The sequence below is a fragment of the Pleurodeles waltl genome, chromosome 1_2, assembly GCF_031143425.1.
Source record: "Pleurodeles waltl isolate 20211129_DDA chromosome 1_2, aPleWal1.hap1.20221129, whole genome shotgun sequence".
Taxonomy (NCBI): domain Eukaryota; kingdom Metazoa; phylum Chordata; class Amphibia; order Caudata; family Salamandridae; genus Pleurodeles; species Pleurodeles waltl.
This window is the reverse complement of record NC_090437.1, coordinates 927,584,109-927,597,465: the sequence shown is the minus strand read 5'-3', so window position 1 is coordinate 927,597,465 and position 13,357 is coordinate 927,584,109. Positions and strand designations below refer to the sequence as shown.

Here is a 13,357-nt window from a genome sequence, read left to right as displayed (position 1 = left end):
TGGTTAACAAGATTACACTTGGAGCTTTTCATCACAAGATACAGAACCTCACCCCAAAGAAAATTGACAAAGGGACACTGTATCCATGAACAAGAATGGTACAAGAACGGACAGACCTGTTACCACTACATGGTAAAAATGCAAAGAGAACCCACGGTGGCATGGTTACAGCGGATTATCGATCAGGAACAACACACCTAAGATGAGAAACACAACACCCACAACCACTGCACAATAATTACTGACACAAAGCACTATTTGGAAAGGACACAGTCTATTACACAACAACAACACAAACACTGGTAATTTTGAGGTGGGAGCGTGCATGACCTAAACTCCTCTTCACAGCACCCAAACAACACATAAGAAAACGTCTTGCAAACTACACCATCCACCCTTATTCAGGCAAGGTGAATGATGAATGCATTCCCATCTGTAGTGAATACTCCACAAGTCAATCCTATTTCAAGTTGAGTTTATTGTATATACCCCAGCACTGCACGTAGATGCCTCTACACGATGTTCTCACCTCTAACGTCTGTCTTCTTCTCCCTCCCTCCCGTCATATTCTATATTCTTTTCTACCTCACTGCCTTCTAAAATCTTCACTGTACGGTGTCACAAGAAAGACATGCTTCAAGTCCATTCTTATACATTCCCTCATAACGCAGCTGCCTCCTTATATTAAAAGATCTGCATAAGTAAATCAAAAATTATAACATAGGAAATAAAATAATTGCCAATAAATAAAACCTAAATAATTATCGAACGCTGTGAGCTGCACACAATGGTATGCACAACATGCTTACCATTCAACTCAGTTGCATCACATATAACAATCTTTAGGCTTGGGTGGTCTGGCGATTAGGCTCCCAAACCTACTTCTTGTATGAACTTCACCTGTCCCCTACACGTCATCACTCCTTTGCGTGGGTGCAAGTGTTCCGTTAGATGCAGGAATATCGTCTGAAACACCACCACTTCAATTTTTTTCTTGATCTTCTCCAAGTGCTTCCTTCTAACATTCAAGTTGGATTCTCACACACTTTTGTTTTCCCACTATATGGGGAAATGAGACTAAAATGCCACACTTACCCGTCACTCAATAAAACATCACCTTCACCACACTCAAAGGACAGTAGAATCTCACCTAATTTTTCCTGGTACACCAGGCCTTTTGGCCGTTTCTCAATCTCCTATGTGTATATCAACCTGTTTACAATTGTGATTGTTATCATAAAATCATTTTGTATGTTCCTGTGTCTTATTTAGGTTGTCTCACACTCTTGTCTTGCATTTCCACCCCACATTACCTTTTTTTAATGGGATCCTAGCCCTCACCAGTTCAAACAGGCCATGTCCTCTAGTAATATCTGGTGTGACTAAGTCCACACAGTCTTCCACACTTCACTTTCCCATTGTAAATTTGCATCTTTACCCAATTGTTTTGTGTTCTTCAACACTGTGTTATAGCACTCAATAGCACTATTTTCGGATGGATGGTATTTACATGTTTATTTTTGCTTTAAACAATTTATTTTCAAATATGTCCCCAACTCATTAGATGTAAACTGGGTTCCATTATCCATTAATATGGGTTTTGGCAACCCTTCCCTCAAAAATATTTCATAAAACCACCTAACTATGGTATGGGGAGCCACTCTAGATTTGATACATATCTCTGGCCACATAGAGAAATGGTCCATCAATACTACAATATACTTGGGTACACCTTCCTTGTATATGGGCCATGCTAAATCCACTCCTACTCTTCACCATGGCATGGTATAGGGCATAATGGGGGCTTGAAAGTTGTTAAAGGTTTTTTCATATTTGTTACAAAGTGTACACTCCATCACTTTCCTCTCAATTGTCACATCAATTCCTAGCCACTAATATAGATATTTGACACTACTTTTGGTCTCTGAAATCCCTAGACATTCCTTATGACAAATATCCAGAATCCTTTCTTTGAGTACTTCTGGGGGAACTACCCTACCATTAAACAGAACCATATAATTTTCTATAGATAACTCATGCTTCAGTTCCCAAAAGGTACGTAAATTACTCACCACTTCACTCTTAGTTGGTCATCCCTCTGTAATATATCCTGTCAAAAGCACATCTGCATTCAATATCACTTCCCATTCTTCTTCTGGAGGGCCTTAGCCTTGATTATTTTCTGTAATTTTTGCTACATAATACTTATCTATTTCTCCTTCCTCTAGCTTTGCAGTGTAGCAACCTACTTAGAAAATGTGCAATTTTATTCTTTGCACCAAGTACATATTGCACCTCATATTTGTAGTCTAATAATTTAATAGACATTATTGCTATACATGGAAATGCTTTAAACAATCCACCTGTGGCAAGCACTTCTGTGAGCGGCTTGTGATCGCTACGCACCATCACCAACATTCTCCATATAATTGGTCGATAGTGCTCTCATTATATTACAGAATACTTATCTTCAGTGTTTGTCAGTGAACGAGAGGCAAATGCAACCACACACACTCCTCTCCATCCTTGTCCACCTGTGTTAATACACCACCAATACCTCTGTTGCTTGCGTCCGGTGTGACTATGCATTTTACATCTTGATCAAACCCCTGCGAGGCAGGTGCACATGAAATATCATGCTTAATCACCATGAGAGCATCTTAACAATCTTGCTACCATGTGAATTTTATTTTTGAGTAGTTGTCATAAGTTTGTCTTATGCAATACATTTTGCTAGAGAAATTATTCACATATCTGGAACAGAATTCTGCCAATCCTAAGAATGCCCTGACTACTTATTTATTTGTCAGAGTTGGTGCATTCTTAATCCCCTACACCAATTCTGCCCTGGGTTCTATGCCCCATTTGACTGATTTGGTGTCCCAAGCATGTAACGTTTTTCATTGCAAATTTAAATGTTGTTTATTCTGGCGGAAGACCATGGGTGTCTAGAACTTGCATAACTTTTTTCAATGTGGAATCATGTTTTTTCTTATTTTTTTCCATAATCAAAATATCATTAAAAAATATATCACACTACGAATCTCTTCAAACAATTTAAACATAAGCCTTTGAAACACAGTGGCTGCAGACACTAACCCAAAAGAGACTCCAACAAATTGATAGCACCTGAAAGGTGTGATGAGGGCTGTCAGCCTGTGGCTGTCAGGATGTAATGCCACTTGATGGTATGCTGAGGTTAGGTCTGTGATGGTGAACCACTCAACTCACTTGGTTAATGATAACACTGCATTGATTTCTGGTGATCCACCATGATGTTCTTAAATAAGTCCCTTAAATCCACACATAATCTCAGTTTACCATTTGCATGTCTTGCCACTACCAAAGGAGAGAAGATTATTTTGCCTCTATATTGCCTGCTGTTTGTAGTTTTTCTAGTTCTCTTGCCACTCCATCCCGAAGTCCTACTGGACTACTCCTAGCTTTGTAAATAGAGGGCAGTGCATTGTCTTTTAAAACAATTCTATGTTGAAAAACCTTCAGTTCTCCTATGATACCTTGGATATGTACAAGTAATGTTTACTCCATCTGTTACTCCTTCATGGGCAACTGAAAGTGTTTCAGGGCTGCTTGGTCAAGGGTTATACCTAACTCACCCTGATCCCACCATCCAAGTACCAAAGGACCAGATTTCTGCCTCTCTGTCTTTGAATCTAGAGCATAATTTCCTAAACCCCAATAAAACAATGGGTTCTCCAGTTAAGCCTTTGGAGGATATATCTGGCGTTTCCAAGACTTCCTCTAAAAGAGTTTTGAATCTCCTGATGCTTATGGATTCCTTAACAATCGCGTTGGGAGATCCTGAAACCGCTGCGACAGTCACCCCACCAACTGATTTATCACATTTTGGTTTCTTTCTTTGGGCCCCATTATTATGTTCCTCTGAGGGGCCATCTATACTCAAAGCACACATTTTTCTCATCCTCTTCTCTGTCGCCTCTGAATCGGATTCCTCCTCCAAAAATGTTGTCGCTCATTTTATTTTCTTCTTACACATTTTCAAGAAATGCCCCGTAATGCCACAGTCCAAACATCTTTGGTTACAAGCTGGACACCTCTTATTCACAAAACAATCTGTAAAACCACACCTAAAACATTTTACTTTAGAGTTTTGTTCTTCCCATTCCTCTCGGTTTGTATTTTTGCACACTGTCTTGTCTTTTAGGTGTATCATGTGAACCTCCCATAAGTTTCTTTTCAATCCTAACTTTGTCAGCTCTTTCTGGACTGGTTTCTCCTCTGTCATATTATCCTTCTTGTTCTTTAAAAGTACCACTTTAGCACACCTCCTTGTGCGTTCTACTCTTTTAACTTGAAGCTTGTTCTGGCCCATAAACAGACATGCCTGGCAGAGTTTGCAGCATGCATCACTATATGGTCTCTTATTAGTTTGTCATGCAATGTTCCAAACAAGCATGTTTAGTGCCTAACTCTTTAGTGGAGATACACATCCTTCAACTGATGCTTCCTTGGACCACTTTCTATGAAAGAACTTGTAACAGTCTATGCCAACAGACGGTAGGTGCACAGTAATTGTCTAAATCCGCGAAGGCGTTAGTGAGTACATCACCCTGGCCTTTTTGCCTTTGTTTCTTTCCCATACGATTATATGTTTCCAGCCCTCAAGGTCCAAGGCAATGTAAAATATTTTTTCTTTTTTGTGGCCTATAATCATCTTCATCACAAGTAGGTAAGTAATTAAAAAAAAACAAAATCACGCCATTCCTGCCATCAAATAGCATTGTTTCCAGAAGTTGGTGTGAGCGGTTGTGGAGGAGACAGGTTTCAAGTATTACTAGATGCCATTTCTTATGTGCATAGACATTATTGGCTAGACATAGTACATGATTAAAATTGCCAATAAATAATGCCAACAACGACCAACCAATGAACACAGCATAAAAAAAAATAAAAAAATAAAAAAGCCCCAAATGCAACTTGAACCCTATCACTGAGGCGATATTTTCGGCTTTTGTTTCGATCGAAGCAGTCCACAGCTGGTTGCAGTACAATTAATACCACAAGATGACGGCAGGGACTACGCTTGTCAGAAGGCGAGATGAGGCAAGAATCGAATGCGGTGTATAGCGCAGTGCACGCCAGGCACAAGACCAGATGGCTGGTCCAAGAGACTCCGGTTAATGTTCAAAATCGTACACAAGTTGTAATAAGAGTTAAACTATTGTATTCAGGGCAACTCACTTGATTAAAGATACTGGGACAGTACTGATTTATTGGCTTCCATTTGTGGAGTCCTTCATAGTGAATCCGGTGATGTTTCAAATGAAGGTGTTTGAAACGTTTGTGCTGTTCAGCTTGATTTTTGGTGACTGTAAAGGGAGGTTGAGTTGTGTGCTCATCACCACTTTCTGTAGTGAATACTCCACAAGTCAATCCTGTTTGAAGTTGAGTTTATTGAATATACCCTAGCATGGCACAGAGCTGCCTCAACAAGATGTTCAATCCTTTAACTCCTGTCTTCATCTCACGCCCGTCACATACTATATTCTTTTGTACCTCACTACCTTCTAATGTTTTCACAGTACAGTATTACAAGAAAGACATACTTCATGACAATCCTATACTTTATCTCACACCACCACCTCACTAGATACCCCACTATATGGTAAATCAACAATCACAGACATGAAATAAGTAGCCAGGCAATTACCAAAGGTGAGCTATAAAAATCCTTTGTAACAACGGAAGTATAACATAACATACCTGCTTCAGCAACTGCTGCACTAACACCGTTATCGCTTCAAAGCGCTGATTTCCGCTGATGATGAGCTGCTTCAGCTGTGTGATGAATCCACTCTGCTTCTCACACTTTGCTTTGCATTGGGCGAATTCAAGAGCTTTCCTATCTTCTGTTGAGATTGGTGCCGGGGTGCTGGTAGTTTTTGTGTTGGCCTTCTGTTTGCTCTTCTCAACTACGAAGAAAGAAGTTCCATGTCAGACCCTTCATACTCCATTCTAGTTTAGATTACTAGTATATGACAAAGATGAGCTTCAGTTTTCAGAGTTTCTCAGGTAATTCATTTCAGTACCATGATGGGATTTACAGGTAACAGGCATACATCTAGGTGTTATTTGCAGCACAAAAGCACATTGGTGGGTATATTAGTTTTATTCCTGCCTAAATCATACCTTCAGTCTAACCCGATCAATGTATTATACTGTAGAAACAAGAACACTTAAAAATCAATGACTTTCGGGTGGGGGGTTGTGGCCACGCTGACTACTGCAACGGCCACTTGGCTGTGAAGCTCCTCCGGCGACCCCCGTGAACATACAAGGAATGGACGAACTCAGCCAATGCCGACAGTGGAAAATGGGGCTCTACACTGCCAGAAGGAAGGGGAACGGGGGAAAAAATTGCAACAATCCCACATTTGCTGAAGCGGACGCCGTGATTATCGGCAGCCTGCCTGTGCTCGGGCCTGCTCGCTATGCAGGCCCAGAGGTGACAGTGACAGGGGCCTCAGGTGAGCCTGAAGCGTGCGGCCGACCGGGCACAGAGCTGCCAGTTACCCCAAGTTGTTGGCACCCTACCCCTTCACATCGCCCGCTGGAAATAAACCCTCCACATGCCTGTAGTGAGAGATAGGAAGTTTTCCACCGTGCCGCGAACTAACGGAGCCCCAGGCTGCTTATTTTTGTCAGCAAGTGGCCCCCATCGCTTACTCCTGTTTCCCACCCGCAGCAAAATATCGGGCTGAGACTGTGCCATACACGGAGGTAGGAGATCCTGGCTCCACTACCACGCTGCGACTGGGCCCCTGGGAGTCATAAATATTTTGACTCTGGGCGCTCTCTACACACTGGTCTGCTCTGTACAATCAATATTCCACCCCTACTATCTTCATTCCCACGGGCCCGTGCGGACCACACCACCACTCACCCTGCGACACTGGCCGATCCACAGCCCACCTATGCTGGAAAACCTTTATGCTTTGCTAACACGCCACTTAGCCTTTTCCCGAATTGTGTAGAGGGTTATGGAACTGGAGCAGATGTCATCTGACCTCTCAGCACTGTATACCTCCTTCCAGCATAGCGCCTACCCCATGATCCTCTGCATTACTTCACGGTGGGCACCAACTTGACAGTGACTAAAGAGGGGGACGGTGCTTCACGCACCAATATGGACATGGTGAGAGGGGACCCCAAACAACGAAAGCTTCCTTTCTAGAAACTCACGACATCAGAAGTGACTGCTACGGCCCCACTGGCTGGAGGAGGCACCAGTGGGGAACAGTGGATGGCGGGTGCAGACGACATCATGATGGGCGGGTTTCCGCACATACGGACACTCAACAAATCGCCTAGAGGACACTGATGAGCGTATTTCGGGACTGAAGGACAGAACCACGAAAATGGTGAAGAGGCTGGAAAAAGTGGAGGCCAGACTGCTAACAGTAGCTATCAAGAACGAAGAATTGGAAGTGACAGGCCGCAGAAACAACCTGCATACAGCCAGTATCGCAGAAACAACGAACATCGGCCGAATGGATCTCTTTGTGCAGGGCCTGCTCGTGAAGCTCCTGGGCCGTCAAATTTTTTACCTTATTGTTTGTGGTGGAGCGAGCACACTGCTTGTTAGGACCGCGACCCGCACCTGGGGCCCCGGCCCAACTTATGACGCGGTTGCTTAACTACAGAAACTGCGACACTGCGCTCCGCCTTACTAGGGATAAAGCTAAACTATACACCTGCTGACCAGGAAGCCAGGAGGAAATTCATGGATGCAAAGCGGGCACTCCAAAAGCTGGATCTCGGCTATGGCATGCTCTACCCGGCCAGGCTGCAGGTTGATGTGAACAGTAAATCACAGTATTTTGACAACCCGGTTGATGCCCGAACTTTCTGCAAACAACATACCAAGCATGGCACTACAATACCGGCGCTCAACCCGGAAAATGAAGCTCCTGATGCGGGCCTCTCCTTCAGCATGGACCTTTTCCCTCCAGACACACTATTGCCCCTGCTTGCAGGACTACACTCTATGGTTCTCTGGCATGCCCCGTTGGACTATACTAGCTAAGATCACTCACCACTGATATTCGCTCATTCTAATACCAGTATGCTGTTGCTAATCTTTTTTGTTCTTACGGGGGTACTTTGCCTTTGCATTGTCACGTCCACATAGTTGATACCAAAGTCAATATTACCAAGTTGGGGATGTTACTTTGTTGGGGCTCACGGGATTCACCTGGCAGTTTCCCGCCAGGTGTGGGTGGGCTTTTACTTTTGTCTGGGTTGAATGTCTACACATTGATACAATGCTTCCTATATCCAATGTTTTGTCTACTGAAATGCCATAATCTACCATTAACCTGATGGCACCGCACACACAAGAAAGCAGGCGGCAGACATGACCTTCATGTCCTGGAACATATGCGGTCTCAACAAACTTCGTAAGGGTAAGCAAGTGTTACAATACCTGACTAGGCACAAGGTGCAAATTGCTTTTTTTGCAGAAGACGCACCTATCTGCGGGTACCACACACTCCTTTGCATCCACATGGGGCCTACACCGCTACTATGCCAGCTATAGCACGTATACTCCTGGGGGGGAGGGTTGTAATATATTCCAGTGCTTAAGATTCCGCCCTTCCTTTGTTCCTGCTCTTATTCGGATGGGGAGGGCAGAAGTATTCTTGTTGTGAGAACACTTGCGGGTCTCAAAGTATTGCTAATTAATGTTTATGCACCAAATGTTGACTCACGTGACTTCTTTCACATTTTACAATCCCAAATAGACTGGTTTGAGGCTGGCCACGTATTCCTGGGGGGTGACCTGAACATGGTGTTACATCCCTCACTGGACACCACTGCCACAGTTCCTACCACTAAACCCCCATCCCTCTGTATGTTACTATCTGTGAGGCATATTCACTGCATGATGCGTGGCACCTCCATAGCACTGATGCATAGGCTTTCACTTTCTATTCGGCGCCCGACAGCACCTGGACACGTATCGACTACTGGCTCCTAACTAGCTCAACTATTCAATGGGTCACCTCCAGAAAGCATCACCCACGCACGTTATCCGATCATTCACCGGTGTTGCTCCCACTCAGCGTTCCCAGAAGGGTGTTGTGAAATTGTAGTGTTACCCGAACTTAGCGCTGCATATGATGCACTATTCCAATCGGAACCATAGTCTAATACCTCCGGCTCAATTACAGTTATGTGGGCACATGCTATTCTATGGGACGCGTTTAAAGCATATGCAAGAGGCATTCCTATTTCTAAACATTCTGGGGTGCTGCTCGACATCAGGCGCAGTCTTGTGCAGGTGGAGGCACGGCTTGCGTAGATTGATGGCAGACTACAGAACATGATGCCGATTCCCTCTTCCACCATCATAAACTACTTTTGGATGAATTGCACGGCCTAGTGGAAAGAGAAGCATGTCATATAGGGAAATATGCCAGGGCCCATAGATATGGGGAGGGAGAGCGTCAGGGACGCACAGTGCCAAGAATTCTCCACCCGTCGTACTCTTCTGCGTGCATACTTGAACCGAGGAGGGAGGAAAGCACGAGTGCCGTGGGCCCCGCGGAGGTCCAGTCGGAATTTTTCAACTACTACTCATGCGTCTACGTGGCCCAACCCACTTTATCCATACATCGCTGCAACAATATCTTGATGAGACTGTGATGGTGTGGTTAACCACTGCCCAACAATTCCTCAATGAGCTCTTCACCACCGAGGAAATAATACAGGCCATAGATGCTACTGAAGGTACGTGTGCCCCTGGACTGGATGGGTTCTCCAGGCTGTTTTATAAAGCGTATAAGGAGATATTGGTGCCGTGACTTCTGTGTACGTCCAGGCTGTTGAAACTGGAATTCTCCGAGCAACATTATGGGAGGAGATCATCACTCTGCTGCCTAAACCTGGCAAGGACCTGTTTGGATGCAGCTCATATTGACCACTATTTCTTCCCAATTTTGATAAGAAGGTCCTTGCCAAACTAATAACTACAAGACCTCTCACTTCTGCTAGACTAAATCATATCCCCACCTCAGTCTGGCTTTGTTGCGCACCGCTCCACTTCTATTAACCTATGCACAGTTTTCTCAGTCATGAACAGAATATGTCCTACAACTGCAGCGGTCAAAGCACTAGTGGATTCAGAAAAGGCTTTTGATTCCCTTGAATGGCCATTCCTTCATGCCACCGTATGTAGGCTTGGATTTTACGGGGATACATGGCTCTGATTTCGCTACTATACTCTAAACCCTCAGCTACTATACGTCTTAGTGGAACGCTGTCTTCTTGCTTTCCCATCGAGCGGAGAATCAGTCATGTATGCCCACTCCCCCCCTTACTTTTCATTATAGCAATGGACCCCTGGTGCGCAATATGCAGGAGAAACACATTCACAGAGCTTTGCAATTCAACAGCGGTACGCTTCTCATATCACTATATGCAGACAATATTTTGTTGTTTATGTGCCACCCTTGAGACAACCTTAACCCTATTATGGATGAAATAGTCCACTTTGCCACACTCTCGGGTCTACACAAACTGGGGAAAGTTGGAACTCTTCCCACTCACTGACTTCACCACCCCACCCCAACTATCCCTTAAAATGGTGCAGCGAATCAACATAATATCTTGGTATTCATATTCACAGAGCTAAAGAACAGATTATACAGCTCAACTATGGGACTGCCATTGAGAGACTGACTACGCAAGAGGTTCACTGGGTGAAACACCCACTGTCCGTGAAAGGCTGGATTTCTCTTTTTAATATGATGGTGCTTCCACAGCTTCTTTACCTCTTTTTAAACATTCCTATCCCACTCACTAACTTCTTTTTGACACAGTCCGCGGCTTACTGATTCGGTTTGTAAGGGCGCATCTGATGGGAGGTCCTCACTCTCCAGTATGAGCGTGGAGGCTTTGGAGCGCCCAATATGCAACTTTATTTTCTAGCAGCGCAATGTCACTTCTCCTACCACTGGTTTCATCCCGACGCGCATCCCTTAAGTAATCCAAGAACATGACCTCGCTGCGCCAGTTCCTTCACGAACACTCCTGCCCGGGGCGTCCCACTGGACCCTAGAGATGTTCAAACGTTCTCTACTACAAGCTGGGCATGGCGCAAATTTGTACACATACTACAGTTTGAATCACTTTACTCTCCTGCCTTGACAAATAACCCATACTTCCCCATCACGCAAGAAGCACTAGTTCAGTGCACGCTACAAACACTTAACATTCACACGCTCGGTGATGTATTTTCAGACCACATTTTCTCACGTACTGAGGATGCTCGCTTTGAGCACTTTGTGCTATGTTGCCCACAAAGCACTTTACGCGCTCGCTTTCCTTCCTAACCTCTGGCCCCTGCAGACTTCTCCCCATTCACATTACTTATCACAACATACTAAGGGGCACATCTCATTTTCAAACTCTACCGAGCGAGCATTGCTATTCTAGCCGTCTCTGATGTGAAGCTCAGAGAAGTCTGGGAGGCGGGCCTGGGTCAGCCCCTCTCCGAGAGTCTGTGGTCCACCTGTTGCACCCAAACGGATCTGTGTCCTTTAACCAAAGACACAAACTATAACACTTTAAATTTCTGCGCAGGGCATATGTAACAGTGCTGTAGCCCGAATGGACCTCTCTCAGTTCTCTGCCTGCCTCAAATGTCATGCCCCATTGGCTGATTTCCTACGCATGATGTGAACATGTTCCCCCATTAGTCAATACTGGAGCAAGGTGTTTGGCCAACTATCGCAAATGCTTAGTATGACTCTCAACCCTGACACGCTGATGGCTCTCTTTGGGTATATGGGTGATATTCCTAAAAGCATGAGATGCTACGCCACCATTGCACTCTTACTGGCCAAAAGAGAAATAGCACTCCAAGCAACCAAGTGTTGGCTCACAAGTCTAATGTATTGCAACTACACTAGCGAGACATGTGCATCGCTCCACCCCCTGCGTCTAGACAGAGGGATACCTGGCAACCGCTTAGAGAGCATCTGCGCACCCTTGACGCTACTCCCTCTAACTCTCCACACCTCTCAGACACGTGTTGACATATGTGCCCATGTTCATATTATATGATGCAGTTACATGCCTTTGAAAAAACCATCAGGTCTGTGTTTGTAGCCGGTCTCTTTATTAGTATGCCTAAATGATGATTATGCCTTTCGTGTTTTCCTATTCGAATATTGTACCTCAAGTTTCACTTCATTGCTCAATCCTCTCTTCATGACGCTTCATGAGTTGTTTGCATTGCTGTATATTTCTTGAAAATTATAAAGTTTAAAAAATCAATGACTAATTCAGGACTTTGCCCTACGAGGTTTTATTAAGAGTTGTTTCATTACAAACTCGGCTCCTCGTTTCACTGTTGGCTGTCTCATCACCAACAGTAAACATATACTTTACTCCTTCCAGGCCATGTATTAAATACTGAATATGTGTCCCCGCCAGTATCAAAGTTTGGCATTCAGTAAGAAGCGTTACCTCCCCTTTACACTCAGGAGCCGTGTACAAACCAAATATTTTGCATCATTTCTTCTCCTAGTAATTACCATTACGGTCCTGGATAAAGTGTTCTACATAAAGTGCCACATCCATTTGAATATAAGCTTTCACCTCCACACCCGGCTCATTAGGCAGTCCCAGGAGGATAAAGGCGGCAATCATACCCCTTGTTTGCTACAGATTAGCAGCTACACCACTTAAAGGAAGAAACAGTTTTATTGCAATACATGGCTAGCGCTGTATGCAGCTCAAGTAACACCTGTCACAGCGTGCGACTGTGGGGCCTTTCAATGGCGCGTACTGCACGGGCAATTACTGTACAATGCAGTAGTCTTTAAGTAAGGGCAAGCAAAAAATATATACAGCGCCTGGTGCACAGACAAAAAACACGAGAGCAACAGAACAAAACCGTAACAAGGCAAAACATCAAGAACACATTTTAAGATCTTATTCGGTAAGAATATTTGGACACTTAAAGGAAAAGGGATAACTGGAGAGTATGTCATGGTAGTCCAGTGATGGCCAGGACATTCACTGGCCTCACAAATATAAGAGCAGTGTACAGGCCAGGATTTCTTCAAGTCTTCTTGAGTTCAAATGATAACTCCAAACATTAATAATATTATATCATCCCATCAGGAGCAGTCAAACTGCATTTTAAAGTGCAACACAGGGGAAGGAGCTCCTTCGGCCCACATCTTTACATGGTAGTAAGGACTGAATCATCCCACACGTCTGCTTTCCTAACATATATGTCTCCGAATGTCTCCTGGAACATACCTTTTCATTGCTCCTTGGTAACCCAACTGATATATATATA

General features: G+C 44.1%; 1 protein-coding gene across 6 annotated transcripts in view; it reads right to left on the bottom strand.

Moving 5' to 3' along the window:
• Positions 1 to 13,357, bottom strand: part of MTUS1 (microtubule associated scaffold protein 1) — an 810,444-nt gene that overhangs the window by 208,434 nt on the left and 588,653 nt on the right. For all 6 annotated transcript variants that reach the window (XM_069200374.1, XM_069200403.1, XM_069200384.1 and 3 more), the window contains one exon: positions 5,746 to 5,954. In XM_069200374.1, the coding sequence (XP_069056475.1) occupies positions 5,746 to 5,954 (209 nt within the window). The remainder of the gene's footprint in view (positions 1 to 5,745; positions 5,955 to 13,357) is intronic.